This window comes from Grus americana, chromosome 5 (genome assembly GCF_028858705.1).
Source record: "Grus americana isolate bGruAme1 chromosome 5, bGruAme1.mat, whole genome shotgun sequence".
Taxonomy (NCBI): Eukaryota; Metazoa; Chordata; class Aves; order Gruiformes; family Gruidae; genus Grus; species Grus americana.
In genome coordinates, this window is record NC_072856.1 from 32,474,948 (window position 1) to 32,495,950 (window position 21,003).

At 40.0% G+C, this 21,003-nt stretch overlaps 1 protein-coding gene across 1 annotated transcript in view; it reads left to right on the forward strand.

Annotated features, from left to right (window-relative positions):
- Nucleotides 1–2,324: 2,324 nt before the first annotated feature.
- Nucleotides 2,325–21,003, forward strand: part of LOC129206978 (cytochrome c oxidase assembly protein COX16 homolog, mitochondrial) — a 52,779-nt gene continuing 34,100 nt past the window's right edge. Inside the window, exons 1-2 of the mRNA XM_054827223.1 lie at nucleotides 2,325–2,433; nucleotides 15,217–15,294. Of these exons, the coding sequence (XP_054683198.1) occupies nucleotides 2,374–2,433; nucleotides 15,217–15,294 (138 nt within the window). The 5' untranslated portion in view covers nucleotides 2,325–2,373. The remainder of the gene's footprint in view (nucleotides 2,434–15,216; nucleotides 15,295–21,003) is intronic.

A 21,003-nucleotide genomic window follows, 5' to 3' on the forward strand; every position in this document is an offset into this window, starting at 1 on the left:
CTGCTTTAATCAATGAGCTTTGATGGAAAGTTCAAAATTACAGAAGAAGGCCCTCTGTAAAGACATGTGTTCACCTACAAAAGCTAGTGGGGACTGCATGTGCAGCTTAACAGTGTTTAGCTGGCTTGTCTCTTGTTACAAGATTCAGCTGGCTGAGTTGTGGTCATCCACTGGGTGACTAACACAGCCTTCAGCTCTCACTGGAGACGGCAGAGGCTGCACATTTCTCTCCAGTGGTGCCCTCTGTGATTACCGATCCCGAATCGCCATGTTTCCTGCTATTCCAGCCCTGCTCTCCCTCCCACCCTGCCAAGGTATGCCAGCTGTAAGCTGCAGCAGCTCTTAGTCTCTCCATGCGACTTGCTTTCCTGAAATGTCCCTGACTGCAGTTCTGCAGGCTGGCTTTTCTGATGTGTGTGGGGAGGTGAAATCCCTAGCTCTGTTGAGCATCAGTCAACTAGTCAGTCATTTGAACTAGTCATCATTTGATTGTGATTTTGCAGAGTGGCAGATTTTTGTCTTTGATGTCCACTTTACTGAAGCCAAGTCCTTTTACCAAATAACCCACAGAAGCACAAGAGGAGGTTCAGAGCACAGAAAAACTTCAGGAATCCGAGTCAAGACCTTTCACTTGAAAATCTTTGTAAATGTTCAACACAAAACAGATAGGTATGCTCAGAGGCTGGTAACCTTACGTAAGTGAAATAAATCTCTATTGCTGGAAGTCCTTACAAAGTAGCTATACGCAGAGCTAAATCTTCTCTAGGCTCCAGACTGCAGTACTTAGAGCTTCTCAAGCAAGAAAAGGCAATCCTCGCCTCGCTGACAGGTGGAAGAGCACTCTCGTCGCTGCTGGGAATGCTGCAGCAGCTATCAACGCTCACATGGATTTTTCTTCGTTTCTTCCCAAACAATTCACTGCAGGCTTTTCCTCTGTCTGCCAAAATGGACTTGTCCAGGGAAACAGGTTCCTTCTTTCTTTCACCTTTGAGGTTCTTGAAGATAACTTCTCCTGAGGGACTTCTGGTAGCAAACCACCCAGCCACATGGTAGCACTGAGCTCCTCGCCAGCCTCAGGCTTATCCTGAGAGTCTTCTCATCTCTAGTCTTTTATCGTTTACTCATTCCTGTGACTTCAGAGGTGACCTTACTGAAGGCAAACTCCTCTTCTCCTTCCCTATACACATCCAAAGGGAATTTTATCCTAGTAGGATAATTCCAGGTCAGCCCTGGATTACTGCAGTTTTGTGGATGGTGCTTTTGTCTCACCATGAGGGACTGTGCTGTAGTGACTAACTTTGAATTTTCAGTCCTGGCATACAGACAGACTGAACCGCCACTCGTGGATGTAATTACCTTAATATAATACAGTAGACTCATACAGTGTTTTGCGATATTAATGAACGGGCATTTACAAGTACCAAAAGTAATCAACAGTACAAAGTATCCATTTAGATGGTAGATGGCAGATGAAAAAAACGGGCAGAAACCTCAGAGGTGCTTCAGGACAGCCCTGGTTTGGCAGCCATGGAGCCAGATCATTTTAAGCCTTGCTTCCCCTCTCACCACACACACGCTGGTACTGGCACCCCTGGGCTTAAATCCTAGCCGCATACTTGTGTGGGCGACAGCATGGCGCCAGCCCCACCCTGCCCTTCCCACAGATGCGGTGGAAGCTGTGTAAGATCTGAGCAACTTAGCGACAGCCGGTGTAGGGCACCGGGACGTGCTCCCTGGCAAACATTTCTCCTCAGGAAAGCCAGTGGGGTAGCTTAAACCATTCACAGGCCAGTATGGTACCAGCATACCGGATGTGTATGTTCAACAAATGTCTGATAATTCAAAGAGCTTTTGCGATAACATGCGTGCGTGTGTGTGCATAACCCAGAGAAATCCATGAAGTACCCTGCGGCTTTATAATTGGTAAGTTGATGATGTTTTAGGCTTCTGGGCATGCTGCACCTGTACCAGCCCATGGCCAGTGGACAGCCAGGCCCGCCAAGGCCTCTGGCCGCAGCAGCCATGTCAGGCAAAGCGCCTAGCTTGCTGAGCGAGTCTGACCACCCTTGTGAATTACTTCAACAAGCCATCAGCTACGTCTGGAGAAACGCGGGTAAGAGCTCGTTAATCCCGGCCGCGCTGCAGAAGCGGTGGCCGGCTGGATGCTGCCCAAGCCCCCTCCTTCTGCCAAATACCCCGCGGGCGCACAGAAGGGAGCGCAGGACGCGGGCACCACAGCGGAACCCAGTTTCACCAGGCCGGTTGCCGCGGCGGAGGGAGCCGCTATGCCGCGGGACCCGCTCCCCGCCGGAAGCGCTGAGGCCGGGCCGGAGGCGGGCGGGTGGCGCCCGGGGCCTATGGGGAGGGAGGGGGATGGACAGGCTCCGGAAGCTGTGGAGGGGCCGCACGATGACCTTCGGGGTACCCCTGTTGGTGAGCACCGCGGGGGGGTTGGGGGGGGGCACCGGCACCGGGGAGGAGGCGCGGCCTGGGGGCGGGCCGGTGCGACGCCAGGCCCCGCCTCGCCCCGGCGGCACCCCGTGGGGGGGAGCGGGCTCCGGGGGTGCCACGGTCCCGCCGCCGCCTGAGGGCCGGGGGGGTCTGGTCCCCTGAGGGCACGGCCCAGGCCGTGTGCTGGGGGGGGACAGGGAGGCAGCGTGGGGCCGGCCCGGCGCCGGGAGGTCTCCTGGTGTCCAGGGGACGACGGTGGATGAATCTGTGGTGGCGGGGAGGAGGGGCGGCGTTGTGTAGCTGCTGGACGGTGCTTCTCTCCTTCACGCTTGTCAGGAACGTGAGGGGACCGGTGTGTGCCCGGAGAGGAGGTGGAGGGAGGCCGTGGGCCGTGTGCCCCCCTCTGCCCGCGGGCTCAGCGCTGCCTTTGGAGGTCGGGGAGAGGGTTTTAAAACATACCCTTAAAGGTATTCCTAACTAAAAGTTGAGGTGATTGCATCTTGGTGTTTTTTCTTTAAAACACTGCTTATGTGTTTGTCTAACTTTCTTCAGCTTTTCAACGGATTTTAAACCGCAACGGCAGTGTGGGTCTGAGAATTTGTACATGTAAATGAATGGAAAGAATTTGAATTAAATGAGTTGATAGGTTATAGTTACAATGGTCCTCAGAGCGATAGGTGAGGCATAACTATTAGAATAGCCGAGGTTAGAAAAGATCAATAGTCAAAGGAATGAAAACAAATTATAAGACAGACAGCATAATAGATTGCAGTTGCCTATCTGAAGTACTTATGCACATCAGAGGAAAAATTAAACAACTCTGATGCACTTATGGATAAAAACTCAGAAAGGAAGACAAAAGCAGCAGCCAGGACAGTGTGGTTTCTGTTTATGCAATTCATGTCTCATTTTCCATATATACAGTTGGTTTAGAAAAAGTAAGCGGATTTCAAGGTGGGTAAAGAGTAGGGCAAAGGATAGTTCCAACGTTTTCATAATACTTCTATAGAAATTAGTGTCATCCTCCTCAAATATTCAGCAGCATACCTCAGAAAAATGGAGTGGTCCAAAGAGGGACAGTGACACTTGTTAGAGTTAAAAAAGTTTAAGACCATTTATTTTAAAGTAAGGAAGGACTTTAAGTGGAAATACTCATGTAATTGAATACACTGAAGTATCTTTTCTCAAAATATTGGTGAAGATATTTGTAAGAAATGAAAACAGATTTAAAAAACCCAAGCAAACCAACAAACTAGCGTGGTAATATCACAACTGTATAAATCATTTGCATCAGCAATTCCACTCCCTGATATTGCAGACAACCTCTTCATATAACACCTTTCATAAAGTGATCAAGCTGTTTAGATATCCTGCTGCATGCATGAATACCTAAAATCCTGTCCAGAAATTTTCTGCTTTCGTGCTTAGACTGAATTTCTTTTGCTTTCTATTTTTTCATGTCATTTTTTGAGTGCTCTGACATTATTCTTTAGTTTAATAGCACCTTTCTTAGATGTTTAAAGTGGGGTATAGTTTTAGGTCACAGTCCTGTTGTTTATGTAATTATTTGAGGTTTGCTACTTCTCTTTCAAAATGAGGGAAACCCAGGCAGTTTTTTACTCTCCAGCTCAACTTTAATGCCGTAAAAGGTTTGGGGAAAACCTTTGGTGACCTGGTGGAGAAAAAATGTCACCACTGCTTTTCAATAATAAATATCTCAGATGCGGTATTTGATAGGTATAGTAGGTGAGGAGATGCAACTGATACACAAGACTTTGTCTTTGATAAAGCTTTCTACGTTTCTACATTGCCTTCCCTGTGAGAATTGCACTTCAGAGAAAGTATGGCAAAGATGTGCTTCTTATCATTTGTGCTCGTAAAGGATTGAAAAATACTATAAAATGTAGTTATCAGGTGCCTTCCAAATTGAAAGATGTCTTAGTTGGGGTGTGTTCTGCAGAAATAATGTGGGCTGTAATATTGTGAAAAAACAGCAGTGTCATAAGACACAGAAACTTGTCAAAAGTAAAGTAAAACATGGAACAGGACTTTTCCAGTCTACTTAAAGTGGTCAGCAGCAGTAATTTTCCAGCTTTGTGATGCCATTGTAGAGATGATGAAAACAAACTAAAGTCTAGAGGAGAGCAATGTAAAAGATACAGCAGACATTCTGCTTTTAAGGAATGCCTGAAGGAATTGACGTAGTTTATTTTAGAAAAGTTTGAGGACATCATATGTTGAGAGTGGTGATTGCTTTTCATAGCTTGGCAAAGAAGTACCAAAATAAATGAGCTTTAGATCAGACGTTAGGAAAATATTACTCTTTGTTAGGAAAGAGCACTCATGATACATTTGGCAGCAATGGCATAGATTTTCTGTTCTGCTTTAGTGCTGGAACTAGGACTTTAGCTTCCCAGGCCAGGATAGACCTGTGGTTGTCCTTCTGGCCCTCCTAGTGGTTTTGCTTGATTTGCCATAGGTCATAGCAGAAATTTTTGAGATTGGTTTCTTTGGCTCTGTACTGCTAAATTTCATTCCATTTCTGTTGCTGCAGAGCTCTTTCCTCCAGAGACAATATTATATAGAGAAGTATTCTATTACATTTCTTTCCAGGGTTTCATGTCTCCCTGCCTTAAAATTATTCTCTCCTGTGAATACTTCAGAATGTTTCTGTGTTGCTGCAAAAAGGCTTCCCAAGGAGTAAGAAAAAGGAAAATTCATACAATTCTTATCGGTTCCCCAGCTGTCTGTTGAACTCTGAAAGCTAAACAGAACTGTGCTAAAAGATCAATTACAGCAAAAAAGGCACTGAATCTATGCACAGAATCAGAAGGAGCATGCCTTTGTAACCCTTTAAATTCTGCTGAGTTTGTTGATAATACTGAAACCAAAGGTTTCTGTTAAATTCTTGCATCCTGTACACAATTTTTTTCACTAGACAAGTACAGGACTTCATTCTTCAATACTGCTGGATTTTTCATCAGTACCATATTACTTTTTTTACAAAAAAAAAAAAAAAATGGCTTTTATATATTCCCTTCTCACACTGCATATTTGAATAAAAAATCCCTGTGCCACTTTTTCTAAAGGCTCCAAGGTTAAAAAGATCGTAATTCAAAGTCAGATGAGTGTCTCATTATACACATGCATGCACAAATATATTTAAAATATTTCTTACTTTTTAGTGCAAATTATCATGATCCTTTTTTCTTTGTTCTTTTGGGCTTGGGGCTGTTAGAATATTTCAGTGCAGAAGGAATTTTCTTGGTCTATCTTTAAACCTCAAACTGACAACAGCTTTTAGAGTAAGATGTGTAAATCAAAGTTTTCAGTCATACTTTCTCAGAAGATAAGAGTGTTTCTTTGTGAGCACCAACAGGACTGTGGGGGGTAGGAGTTAAACCTGCAGGAAACCTTGATTTGTGAATGTTTTCTTTAACTCTGTAAACTTCACAAATAAGATATCTCTGCATGGCATAAAACAAGCATGCAGGAAAGAGTGATATGACCTGGCATGGAATATCTTAACAGCTTGAGCGCTACGGGGTGAGTAGTCCTAAAGCACTGGTAAAGATGGTAACATCTGTGTAGATGTTGGGATGAATTCCAGTGAGCTTACAGATGTACCTGTAAAATTTGCTGTTGTGATGATGGACAGCTGTGCCACCTCTGCGGTAACTTAAACATCTTTGTCAGCTATATTGACATCTCCGTTTCCTGGCGTGATAACGGGAACTCTTTCCTTATCATGTGAAGCTTAACTACTTACAAGCCTTCAAGATGCTTGGTTCTGTTACAGAAGAGCTTCAGTTGCTGCTGCTTTACATTCCACAGTCAACTCTACCTGAGGAAAAAGGATGTGTCTCTCAATGTCCTGTTGCTGCTGTGATGCTTCCGTAAGGTCTTGAGAGAACAAGGCTCTTTGGTATTACAGCTCGTGGATCCGGTGTCCTACCTTTCTCATGAGACGCTGAACATGTAAGGTTACTTCTCTAGTGCAGTTAGAATGTTTGAAGGCTGCTGAAAGTAATTTTTTTCAGACAAGTATAAACAGCAATTCTAGATCATTGAGAAAACATGTTTGGATTTCAAAATTGCAAAGCGCTAACAGTTTTAAAACACATGTTAAAAAACAATTCTTTCATATGCTCACACCACTTTCCAAAACTTGCGTTTGTGGTTCTGTCTCTGTCCAATTCTAGACAAGGATCTTTCATACTCTCGAAGCTGCAAAATGAAGGTATAGATGCAGTTCCAGTTCTGCCGTCAACGTCTTGCAAGGGAAAAATTAAATTCCGAGGATCTGAAGTGGCATCTTAGCAAACAGAAAATACAGTCTGTTGCTCATTTGGTGATTTTTATTGCACACCTAAATTAAGTATATAGCACTATATATGTAGTGCTGCAAGCTTCAAATTTGTGGTACGTTGCAATATCCTTCATATCTGTAGCTGTAGATTTTGACTTTTCATTTTTCTGTGGGTTTTTTCCCTCATCCTTTAATGACCGTGCTTTTACAAGTAATTTGCTTGTGCATCTCCTTCTCCTTCTGGATCTTGTCTTGGTGTTTTACGTGCTGCACATAGTGTTGCCAAAAGGAAGATGGGGTTAGCTTGGGACAGTGAAAGATTATTCAGTGAATAAACACGTTTCTAACACCTATTTCCATCAGTGTTTATGCACACAAACTGTACTACAATGCCATCTACATTGCAGCCTTGAACAGTGCAAGTTTACTTTGATAAGCACTTTGTCAAGAGTTGCCAAGAGTGCATGTCATGTGCAGGACAAGAAAAAAGGTCAGATCAGAGAAGAGTCCCCGCTGCAGCGATATGGTCAGTGCTTCAGGCACCATTAGAGAATGTCAGTGGCATCTCAGGCCCTTGTTAATGAACCAGTTGCCGCTCAATCTTTTTGACAAACAAAACAAAAAGCCTTTTCCAGACATCAGGACATGAAATTATATGTCTGTGGATTAGTTCTGTTCACTGGTGAAGTCAGGGTCATGTGGAAGCCATGACTGATGCTCAGAAGTGTTTTGCACATATTGTGAAATGATATTTTGTTGTGCTGTGAGTCACTGAAAGTGGAAGTTGTAAAGGATTAATGGGTAGGGAAACTATGTTTTTATCATTTAAATGTATTTAAATAACTAAGTTTCCAAAGATTTCTTTAAATACAACATTCCTAATTCATTTCATAAAAAGCTGCTGAATTCTGAGTCCTAGGGCATGCTGAACACAAGGCACACACTTTTTCCTACAGATTCTGGAGAATCTGGCCATAAAAGATGATATGAACACTGAGAAATATGGAAAATTCTTCTCAGGAGTAATCACGTTTCTGAGATCTGTCGTCGCCATCAGTGTCTATGTGTAGAAACTGTTACTACATTATCTTCTGATATTGTATGAAAAAGGATTACTACAATCAGCATTTTTCACTTTTAGATATATCAGGTTTTTTTGTTAACATTATTCACAGTATCACCTTGAACAATTCATAATATTGAATGGCAGCACTTTTACTATTATCTATTACTTCATGTAACTTTACAATAAAACTTGACATATGCAGAACAGTTGATTTAAACGTTAATATGCTTTTGAGAAATGAATAGAAGTTAACATTTACCCATGAGAACAGAATTCTGACTTCTAGTATTTGTAGATAAATTATGATTGCCTGTAAAAGTCTACAAGTATTACATTTGTAGCCTAGAAAAGCAGTACATACAAAACTGTTTTTAGAATTTTAAAATGGTTGTTCCCAATCAGCAAATCAGAATGTTGCTTTTATGCTTCAGTGACTTTTATTATAAATATTGGGTCTTTAAGCTTATGATGAGATATGTCTTTGACTTCTGCTGCACTTCTGCTTTGCATCTCCTGTTCATCTATGTGTGTTTGAGTCCACAGCAGTGTGGAGCTATTCCAGAGAAAACCACCCCCTGGAACTGTTTGTGCCAGAGTAGAAGCCAATGTGTTCAAGCTGAATGGACTTCTGTGGACTCCAGTTTGTGCAGTCTGAATTAGCTGACTTCCCTCTTTCAGTTGACTGTCAGGCCTTAAAATTTCTGAGCACATCTTTTAAATCAACGCCTTAAACTTTTCTTTTGATTCTTAATCATTGAGTACTATCTTACAGATAAATGTTAGACAAACTAGCAGGCACTCTTTTATGCGCTGGATTTCCCCTCTGTTCCATTTAAAAACATAAAGAGTATATTTGCATTGTTCAGTGCTGGCACTCAGGGAAACTGAGGTTCTGAGTTGAGCCGTCAGAACAGGAGCATAAGTACAGTCTTGCCTGTTTTCGCTTTATGTGTTTAGTCCTACGCTAAGTCTCCACCCTCTTTGAGGGGTGGTGAAGGTAAAGTTGTAAGCTTAATATTTACTCTTTAGCACATTTCATCTTCATCCACTGTCCAGCATTGTCAATAAGGAAGTATTACTTGAGTAGCTGTGGTTTCTTTTTATGTCCTTTACTGCAGGTTTCAGTTTATTGCTGTTTTGAGCTGGGTCTAACCCATCACAAGAACACCAGGTTGCCATGAGATGCAAAGAGTTTCTTATTGTAGCGTACCTTGGCTAGATTTGAACCTGTGAGTAATAGGAATGATAATTTTAATAAGGAATCAAAATTTTGGCTTTTAGAAGCTTATGAAGAAAGAGAAGGTGGTGTACAGAAACTGCAGCTTGACCACCACGGCAGACTTGGTTTTCAAACAGCTGCAGCTGCTAGAGTGAAATTCCCTTGTCATCTGACCAGCCCAAGCAATGTGTGTAATGCAAAATGACAATGCTGTGGCTGAAAATGCCCTTTTCCGCTTGTGCTCACGCTGAGGAACATATGAGTTTCTGTCTCTTCTACATTGTTTTTAGATTGGTTTCTATTAAATGCATTTTCTGTGCTTTCCAACCTGTTATGGAATGGACATTTTAATAAACAAAGGTTTTGTTTTCTTCCTAAGACACAGAATAGTAGCACTGGAAGGATACAGACAGTTTATCTTGTACTTTGGCCTGTATCCATTCATATTTGCAATCTTAAATCATTGCTTTGAACGTATACACTGAGACAATTAACCTGCTACCTTGGGTCAAGTTTAATATTTTGCACAGAGTTCTACATGCTGTGAAAACTACACTGTTCTCCTTTGTCAGGATTGGCTCCAGTTTATACCAGCTGCTGTCCCGGGTTGCCAGCATGGTATCTGTGCAGTCACCTACTGGCGTATTTCATCCATTTTTGAATGTAATGCAGTTCAGTTTTTCTGCAATTTGTGAATTCTAGTATATGCAGTAAGTCAGTGCATTCCCTTACTTTGTCATGCTTTTGAATGAAATAACTACTAAGGGATGTATAGTTTGGGGTTTTCTTTTCCCCCAAAGGAGGCCTCTGATCTGAACTAAATATGATTTCCAGTTGTTGCAGACAAGAAGAAAAGGTAGAGCCTCTTCTGTTCCCACCGAGGTTGGTGAGAGGATTTAGTAAGATTCTGAGTAGACTTTGCACTGTTTTTCTCTCTTCTCAGCAGTTTCAGCGTTAGAGCAAAGTGCTGGAATGGCTGTGGGAAATAAACTCTTGAGAGTTAGAGCTGGCAGAGGGGGGCGCTTCAGGTTAAGATTACTTGCCTGGGTCTTTTCTGGGACTGGCAGTTTGCCCTGCTACTTTATTTAGGGAACAAAAAAGAGACTTCAGTCTTCTGGGCTGTCAAATTGCCATCTTTCACCAGTCTTACACTGTACATACGACAGTTCTTTAAAAAGGAAACCCCAAAACCCTTTCTACTGTGATCACTGCAAACTAAAATAAAATCATTCACATTGACTGTTCTAGTTTTGAAGCTCTTGATGAATAGCTGGAGGGTTTTGCAGCAGCAGTCTTGAAGAAGAGGTTAGAAAATTATCATGTTCCTTCTGCAGTCATATATATATCATAACATTTTCCACCATTTCATAATCTATGTTGCCAGCACTAAATATTGTGATTTGGTTAATTTAGGGATTTATGACAAATGTAATTTTGTAATCTGGCTTTCACAATTGGTACCATAGCAGGAATGGCATTCTCTAATAACAGGGACGCCTATAATATTGCAAATTGCTGGTGCACCCAGAGAAATAGTTTCTTGTTATTTTGTTAACCCAAGGAACTGAAGATGGCTGCTTTAGATCATGCAGGAAACTAAAAAAATAGGGATCTGCTGTAAGTCCCAAGTTCTTCTGGTGTTGAGTCCTCAGTGACCATCTCACTGTAGGTGGTGACAAATACAAGTATTTGCCATGCTAAGATGCGGTTCAGGGGATCAGTCTGATGCCATCCGTAACTGATTGCGTAACATACTTCCCAATGGAGAAGTGAACAAATAGAATTTTTAAAAGAATGTTATTAAAGAGAATTCTATGTCATTTTTTTACATAAAACATTTATTGAGGTTGCTGAGTGTATGTGACAGATGGTGCTCTTATGTCACATCCTATCTTTCATTTTGTTTTGGAACATGCAAATCTTCCATGCATGCGTAATTGCATTACAACATTGTAGAGGGGGTTTTTTGTGTACTCACTGAAACATAAAGGAATAATCCATTGTGAGATCTTTAATGGGGGGTTGTGCTAGCAGTGCTGTTAGGCTGTTTGCTTTGGTGTTAAGTGCTGGCTAACTAGTATGTTTTATGATTTTTGCCTTCTTCAGGTAAATTTCAGGTGTAAAGGAAAAAGTGAAAAGATATCATTTCATCAGTCAGCTAAATGCATTCAAGTAACTAGACAGATTATGTTCACTATATAATAATGGTTTTTTGCTCCACATTCTGAAGCATATAAAATGAAGCATATAAAATTCCCTCATAATGAAAGAATGCAGGTATAGTTGAACTTTCCAGCTTGAGTACTCTTCAGATGCCAATGCCTTAACATTTTATGATTTAAGTTAAGTATCGGTATGATTCTAAAATTGGAATGAAGAAAAATGTATCTTAATTCGCATTATATGTGGCATTACTTTTCCCCTTTCAGTTAACTGGAGAATGAGCTTGAGCCTGACTTCATATAACTGTTGCCAGCCTAACTGTTTTATGTGTATGGCATCCTGAATAGCTTCTACTGTCTCTTTTATGTCTGGACTAGTGGATGGAACATACTGGACTTTGCTGTTGCCCTTGGCTTACATTGAGCAAATTCATCCCTTGTAGTGCTTTTTTAACTGAAGAGTGTTTTGCAAGGAATGTAGAGATTATCTCTATTTTACAAATTGGAAAACTAGAACTGTACGTGAGACATACAGAATACGCAAAGCCAACAAGCTGATAGTGTTGCTAGAATTTTTAACTTGAGTCTTATCCCACTTCTAATTATTTTGACTGATGACTCTTGATGCTTCATTGTTGTTTGTGTGCATGCATTTTTCCCTTTAAATACGGTTAACTTAAACGAAGGTAGTGAGGACATCTTTCCTCGTTATGCACAAAAGAGAAAGGAAACACTTAAACCAAGACTAGTATTTCCACTCAATGCATTGTCAGTCACTGAGTCCTTTACTACCTTTAATGCTATTATAGTTGCATAAATTCATTTATACCTTCTTTTACTGGCCTTTGAACACAGTTTTGAAAAATCTAATTGACCAAATAGCTGTCCATTGCTGCTCTGGCTTGTGTAGATCAAGGGAATTCATGCTCAGGGCTGTCAGCTAACTGTATTGACATGCTGTCGGTTGATTAAATAAGTGCTGAATATGACTGATTCCGGTCTGGTTTTGCAATGAAGCCTTAGACGTCATGTTTGGTTCTTTAGTACATTGGTCAAGTAAACTTGTAAACATATTTACATTTTTGCGTGTATTCTGGGCTTTTGAAAATTATTTAATCTTAATCCTACCCTTCCAGCATTACACTGTGTAATATTTCAGTAACATTTGTAATTTCTTACAGCATCAATGTGCTTTGACTCTGATGCAGCCTAACTGATGTATCATTGTAAGATAAATCAACCATTGCAGTTATTGGAAGTCTAAAAGCAATTATACTGGTAATGCCTGATAAGTGAAATGTGCCAACTTGCCAGGCTAGCTATACTGCTTATGCTGTATGAAGAGCAAAAGTATATTGGAAACCAAGTGGGTTTTTTTCCCTTTAGTAGTATAAACGTGATGTGAGTAAAATTACAGTCTCAGGCCAAAACCTGTCTAAAGGATCTGAGAGGTGTGTGTGTATCAGCTTCTTTATCATGTGTAATAGCTGCAAATGTAAAATGTGCTGTATAGTAGATGGTTGCTGTCAAACAAGTGGTAGGACGTGATGAGACAAAATGAGTAGCACATGACTTATGTCATGCAAAGACCTTCTATTTGATTTCCCTTACTTACAGTGTACATTACATAGTTTAAAATGATCAAAGCTAAAGAATGTAATATTTCTTTTTTAGCTTGGAGCATGGCTTTGTAAGCCACAGTGTACCTTTTCATTATGTTAAGTGGTAGTTGGGTTATGAGGAACAGGCCAGCTAAAGGTCTTCCACTTGTTCATATTTCATCTCATAACAGTATATACTTCATGCAAGTTTGTAATTGCTACTTTCTGCCTAGTTTAACAACTGTATACTAAACCATTTGTAGAGCAGTTGCTTTTGCCCCGCCATAGCCACTCTCTAACAACATGCTAACATACACAAAGGCAATAAAGCGTGGTTTGTACCAGCCATAAACTTGTCTGTAGCCTTTCTGATTTCTTTTCATTAGGACTAAAGTTTGTTAACTCAACTCATTGGCAGTTAATTAACATAATACTTGTTAGGAGTTAAAGAAGATCAACTAATGAAAATTTATGCTGTGGTGTCAACCATATTAAAATTCAATTATAGTCTGATACTTGAGACTTTCAGCATTATGTCTTACAATCTCTTCAGCTGACAAATCTTCTGCTTTGATTGAATAAATCTTGAATAATGTTCAGGTTCTTTTTAATCATTTTGAATACTTTATTTTCTGTTTCCTGATACTCTTTCTTACCAAAATGCTGATACATGAGGAAGACCTTTTTTCCCCCCTTTATATGAGTACCTTTTTTTCTGTTGTGTATTTTGATGATTCAGTATTTGCAAAAGCATCATTAATTCCTTGGACAGTTATCATAGAAGCGTGGTGCCATGCAGTTTTTGGTAGGTCAGCTTTCTAGTTGCTGAAGGTTAACTTGCTACAACATGATGATTTTCTGATTGGCTTTCTGAAATCAGAATTCTGTGGCCTGGCAACTGTATGTTCGTGTTACAAAATTTTGGTTTATTTGTTTCTAATTATCAGCTAGATTCTTAGGTTTATCGACAGGGCCAGGCCAGAAGGAGACCATGGAGCCTTTAATTCCGGCTGTTGGTGAAGGCTTCCCTGTTCTGTGAACAGAGAACATAGTTCCTGGGTACCAGTCTGTAACGTACCGGCATCTAAGTGTGTGTGCAGAGTGCGTTCACATGGTTGTGAATAGTTTTACCTGCTTGATGGGAAATCATGTAGTCCAGTTTTTAGAAGGAATAAATGTAGAATTTTTAAATTTTTTAAATTTTTTTTTTATTTAAATGGAATAAATATGGCTTTCTGGCCTCAGCGACCTGAACTTTGGATAGCATACTTTTTGGAAAGAACATATATTTTGACTACCTGCACAGCATAATTAAAAAAATTCTTGGACACAGGTTGCAAACCTAATATGTAGCAAGAAATCAGCCAGCATTGTGTAGAAAAGAGTTACCAGTGCAGCAACAGCGTGTAATAAAGGACCGTAACAGCAGTGTGGTGTGATAAAATAGGATGGTGTTGGGGTTTGGTGTTTTGATTTTTTTCACTCAGATCCTTAGAGCTTCCTTATGCTTCCACCTTCCGTAGATGTGCATCTCTAAATGTGAAACCTTTTGGCCTCCTGTGCATCTGCCTTAACAGAGAACAGCAGACGGCATCTGTCAGGTCAGAGCAGGAGCAAGAGGCCTGATTCTTCCACAAAGCAGCTAGATTTCTAAACTGATTTTCACATCCTTAATGGTGTTTGTTAACAATACTTGATCTCTTGGTTGGTCTGTCCACTCTTAATGGTAAAAATGCATAGATAGTTTTATGATATCCCTCTGTTATAAGAAAGAAAAATTTCTTTATGCGGATATGAAGGTGTGTTCCCCCCCCCAGTTTCTCTGTTATTTTTGTTCATAAGCTTCACAGGTGTGGAGGGGAGTGCAAGACAACTAAGGAGGCAATAATAAAAGTGCAGGTGTGCTAGATAGGATTTCTTAGCCTATGTGATAATGTATCATTGAACCACAGCTCCAATCAGCTGGTCTGTTCAGAAACTTGATTAGATCTCTTAGCTACAGACATCAGAGTAAGTCAATGTGGCATTGCTACTTCCCCATAGAGTTTGAGAATAAATCCTGTGGTGGTGAGGTAAAGGTTCCTTTGCCGCAGTTATGTCAGGAAGCCATATGGAGTGGGAAAAGAAGGGGTAAGAGTAGAGGAAGTCCCTAGAAAATGTGAGTCATGAAGCATCGTTGTGTGAAGGAGGAAATTTGGAAATCCAGGCCCAGAGAGTGAAAGACGACTCTAACTTTATATATACTCACTCTTCTCCTATACATATCTTCAATTGATTATTTTATTCAGTTCCTGGTGTTTCTGTTGGGAGAATAGTAGGGTCCCTTGGAAAAGTAATTGGATCAGTATGCAAAGTGTTCTTTTTTGTAATAGTCCTAACACATCTGTTTTCATTTTGTTGTTTTCCAGCTGTATCTTGTTGGAGGATCTTTTGGACTCCGTGAATTTGCTCAAATTAGATATGATGTCCACAAACTACATGGCAAGGTAGTTGAAATAGTTTTCTTTATTTTTCATTTAATTTTGGATATGTACTGCCTTCTAAAGGATTGCTAGGACAAGGAAACTATTGGTATTGGGGATTTGCCTTTCACCACTGGGCCCTGGGCTACAGCTGAGGCTCTTAGGCAGTGAGCAGTGTAGGTAACAGTAAAGAGGCTGACATGATGAATCCTTTTACCGTCTGTGAAACGGATCAACATAAATAATAGAAAAATGTTGTTCCGTTGGTTGATTGTAAGTGGCAATTCTGAATCCTGAGGAAAAAAGTGTAGCACATCTAGAAGGAGGTTATTATAAAGATACTGTATCTGATTCAGACTAAGAAAACTGGTATTTTAAAAGGTTCTGTTTTCAAACAGTTCTTGGCATTGAGTATATAACGTTAGATGGTTTTTGGAGCTTGGCTTTGCATTGACTGAGATAAGCAGAAACCTTTAACATTGTGCTACATCCTGTTTAAGCTCTGTGAAAGAAGCAGGAGCTAGTCTTTACTCAGTATGTCAAAATGTACTATATGGAAGAAGCCTTTCTTTAAATGAACTGGAAACCTGAATGAGGGAAATAGCTTGCTTGTGCTACTTACACCTCCAAGTGTAACGCTAGTTCCAAATTGTATTTGAAATGATCTGAAAGGAGCATGTCAGTTCAGCAGAAAGTAGTATTGGCTTGCTTTCCCTAACTTTGCAATATGCAAGTCTGCCATTGCAATGCAGAGAAGCTTTCTGGTCTCAGTGCTGCTGATTTGCAGGAGTCGTGAAGCTTTTTTAAAGACTATATGGCAGTTTATATAAAAAAAAATTATGTAAGACTCTGGACACTGTAGCTTTCTACTGTGGTCAAATCTTTGAGATCCTGAGGTGTTGAGAGTTTGGAGACCCCCTTGTTTTGTCTTAGACACTTGTTGTGGGCCATCTAAATTACTTTAATCATTCCTCTTTGTTCCTTGTGTTGCATACCTAGCTGCGGCCTTTGAAGCACCATGTGGCTCACTCCTGCTCAGTCCCATATTTGACATAGCCCATAGACAGGGGAGAGTAATCTTAGAAACCTTTTCTCCAGTGCTGTCTTCTGGGTAGTTATTTTTCTATCAGTCCTGGGCTTTTAGGACCAGTTGGAGCCTTTAAGTTTTTCTCCAACCAGATGGGGATCACAACAGGGGCAAGAATTTGCCTGTTGTGTTTCTGTCAGTTTTTTGGTCAGATTCATACTTGCTGAATTACAGTTGGCCTCCGTGATCTACACTGTGACCGCAGCGCAGGGAAAAAACCCGGTAATAGTTGTGCTTGTTCAGATCTATGAAGCTCCTTGTCCCAGCATTTATAATCAAGTGAAGCATCATTGAATTAGACAGTAGTACATGAAAGCTCTGAGGGGAAGCTACTACACCCTGGAGTTCTTAAGCTCTGAAAAGCTAAAAGAGGACATCTGGATTCTGCTCTGATTGGTATTACTTAAGGCTGCAGCATCTCTTTTGTGTTTTCTTTTTCTTTATTTAAGAATAGATGAAATTTAAATAAAGAACAATGCAATATTGGCTGAGAACTAACACCACCAACTTTGGGCTCGTTTGTAGACAGACAAATCAAAGCAATGTGTTCCATTAATTTCTGTTTCTGTGTCCATAAAAATATAGTTGAGAACCATTCTAATTCATTAAATAATATGTCAGAAGAGATTAGAATGTATTTTAACTGATAAAGAGAAACAAACCTAGTTTAAAATGTACATGAAACTCAGGAAAAGAACATTAATCTAAGTAATTTTAAAAAACGATTAAAAATCCTGATGGTTATAAAATCTCTTTAATTTGTCACTGGTTAAAATGTTTTTGAGTTGGAGTAGAATGTGCTTTTCTCATATAACACACTTGGACTAGCATAATCCTTATCAGGACAGGGACAAGCACTCCTTTTGGGGGGTTGGGCAGTTATATGCAAATTGCAATAGGCAGTAAAATACATAGTATTTTTTTGTTACAGTTGCTCCTTTGGAATATTAACAATGTTTAATTAAATAACACTTTTCATACAAGGAACTCAAAAGACTTTCACATAATTTAAATGAATTAAGCTTCGTAGCCTTACTTTCAGAAAAGGCAGTATTATTATTTCCGTTTTACTGTTGAAAAAATGGAGGTTGCAAAAAGTTGAGCAGCGCATCCAAAAGTAGGCTAGGATTTGTAATACCTGAGTGGCATGTTCTCAGTGATATTTCGAAGGAAGCGTTATAGTAGAACTAGCGTCTGTGTTTCAGTGACTAAGGGGTTAACTGCCGCTTTCTCTTTGTATTCTTGTGGCTTAATGAGCAAAAGCTGCATTAGTGATAATGCCTGTGTTATTTATGTCAAACTGGCTTTTGAAGAACGTTCCTTTATAAAGGAATGAAAATTCAAGAGAAAATGGTGGTTTGGATTTCTGAGTGAGTATCGTTTGGTGGTGATGCTTTGGGCTGGGGCTAGGATTGGGGTTGGGAGAGATACAGAGCCTAGAGCTGTAGCTGGAGTGGCACTGGGAAGGGGTTGCAAAAGGAATTCTGTCCTCTTGTTCATTTGGGCTGTGGCTTGGGATCTTGGGCTAAGGCTCAGCTGATGTATAGCATAGAAAACCAGAGCCTAGAGCTGCAGTTGGAGAGGGGCTGTTAGCATCTAAAGAAGAGATGTTTTATCCATTTAGTATAGTATCGTTGGATATCAGGGCTTTATATATGCCCATCTCTTGCAAAAGCAAAAAAACCCATTTTGTGTACACCATTTACTCAGGATACCTAAGTCTGTCATATTCCCTCAGCACACTGAACATTCTGTTTTTGAAGTGAACTTACGCCGAGACTCTTATTGATGTAAATGCCTGTTTATGCTAGTCAGAATCCTCCTGAAACTAATCAAGGACTGCTCCATTATCTATAGTTGCCAAAATGTCCATTAATGGAGAAATCATTAGGTTAGATAATTGTTTCTTTTCTGGGAAGAATTTATGCAAATCAAAATTGGTTAAATTGGTTACAGAAACCCAGGTATGCTTACGGGAAAATCACATGGAATTAATGGAGAAGGGTAGGTTTGTATAGGCATTGTTCCAAACACCTTTATTCTCGAATGGAAAACTAGGCCCTTTCTTTGTCTTACTTGTCGTTGTGTACGTAATTGAATAGAGATGCTTATTTAAGGAGTTTTTTTACAGAAAATGTGACTTCTGTTAAACATACAGAAAATGTTTCCTTTCAAGCATATAATAATAAATTATTTTTATTTACTGTGTGCCTATTGTTGTGATTCAAGGCATGGTAGAGACTTGCTGATACAGATCTAATTTTGGATATAGGAATCTTGGACATGTGGAATGGTCTGTACTATTGGCTGATAGTTACTGTAGAGGGTTGAAGAGAAGCAACATATTAACTACCTGGGTAAATCTAGGCTTTCAGCCCATCAGCAAACCATTTAGACTAATAAAATAGATAGAGTTTAATAAATAAGCTCCAGCTTACTTTTTGTAAGCTCCAAAAGTGCTTTGTTGAAGTATTATTGCAAGGCAGGTTCTCAGAGTAAGGGATAGGATTGAGCAAGTTCCTCCAGGGTAACACGCAGCAGAAGCACTTCTAGGAAAGTTGGAATCTCTAGGTCATTTTCTCAAGAAAAAAACATCAAACATTTGAAGTCTGCAAATAGTTCCTGCTGTGGATTAGTTATGACAGTGTTACTATACTGACCTCTTTAGTGTTTACAAACTACGTAGATCCTGTTCGCTTTTCCTCTGTCGTATGCAAAGTTAGTGCGCCCCAAAAGTAGAATGCCAAGAAATGAGAATAGTAATGTTTTCTATCTTACTGAGGCAGAAAGTAGAGGCAGCAAAGAGTCAAAATGACAGCTCCATCTTTTCTCCTACAGGAGTTTTACCCTTGAATCAGCTGTTATGCATTAAAATATGTATGACCATTGCGTGGCAGTCCAGGAGTTAAAATCCAGGTGAAAATGAAAATACCTGACCAGTTCTTTCAGAATGCCATCTTCTATTAGCAATAAAACTGTAAACCCAGAAAGAGTATAAAGAGAGTGATGGTGGTGGTATGATGCATGCTCATTAGTAAGTGTGCTAGGAGCTTAAAGGGTTTTTTTTTATGTAGACTAAGTAGATTGCCTTTAAAATTTCTGTAAAGGGAATGGCAGTGTTTTGAGCTCCTTACCTAGTCTGTTTGACCAATTGAGTGGCATGTAACTACCCATGAGACTTTGCTTATAGACACCTGCAAAGTGTTAGTGTTGCCATTGTCAATTCTCATTTATTGCATTTACTTGGTGTCTTGAAGTCCTAACTCATGAAATTATATAATTGTGAGGATCTCAGCTTTTATTTTATAATCCTAGACTTTGGAGTTGGGAAGAAGAGCACATATGGTATGTAGAGGGTTATTCTGGAAACCTTGCTGTCCTTTGAAAAAGAAAAGAATGAGGAGTGGAAGAGAAGAGAAGGCTCATATGATGACTTATGACACTGACATTTTACTGGTTTACAGCTGTTCTCATAATTGGGCTTGATTGTGATTTAAGTGTGTTGACTGGTTGGTTATACTCATTAATACAGTTTTAGAATATTGTTGGTGCATCCCTGGTGTTGTCCTTTAACATTGTGTCTTGAAGCTCATCAGTGGGTGTCAGGGGACCCTGACCAGCATGTGATTTAAATAACTTCCACTGATCTCACTGGAAATTTTATTTCCATCTTGTTCAGATTCTTGCTTCAGTTCTCTACCACAGAGCTCCTCTCTGCCTATGAGCAAGTCATTGAATTTTAGTGAGTCTCACTTTCTTAGTCTGTAAAAGGGAGATAATTAATGCTGCTCTAGTTTACATAGGGAACAGGAAAGTTAATTAATTCAAATAGAAGGAATTATTTAAATTCAAATGAGTATTTAAAAAAATATTTCCTCAGGTGAGATCCATTAATTCAAGTGTTTTGGGTCAGGGTGAAATAGTGTAGGAGGAAAGAGAAGCAGAGAACTGACCAGTTTCCATGAAGCCTTTATATCAGGGGAGAACATAACTGGCATTTGCCTCAAGAAGGTCCAGGAAATCAGTCCAGCATTTTCTCATTATTATAAGTGAATAGTCGAGAAGTAAGTGGTATCTGCCTATTAGAATGCTTTTGTGTTGCAGTCAAAACATTACTCTGGGTCACAGTCATGCTGCAGTTTGTTTCAAACCGTTGTGTTGAGACAGTGACAACTGCAGCATCGCAGTGTTTAAATGAGGTTGCAACATCCACCCAAAATGAGGAATAAATTTGTGAGTGACTGGACAAGACGATGCTGCATTGCTGGCTGGCACATTCATATTGCTGTTATTAAGTAAACTAGCTCAGGTATGTCTACAGGAGTTGCACACATAGGCATTTCAAGGAGTAATCTGGATAGGCCAAGTCATTGTGGTTAGACTGGACTGGCGAAGCACTTAGTGGTGTAGTTTGTTCTAATGACAACTAATTGACTTAATGCTATTGCTGCCAGCCCAGGTCGTTCCATGCACTTGGTTATCTTCTGTTTTCTGCAGGCTTTCTGCTTGATTTTCTTCCAAATGGAGTTAGACTCATCCTTTAGACTTCCTGATGTGCCAACACCCCCTACCAATGCTAAAGTCAATTTAAATTAACACTGTTATTACTAAAAATACTCTAAATGGGTTATTTGTATTATTAGAGT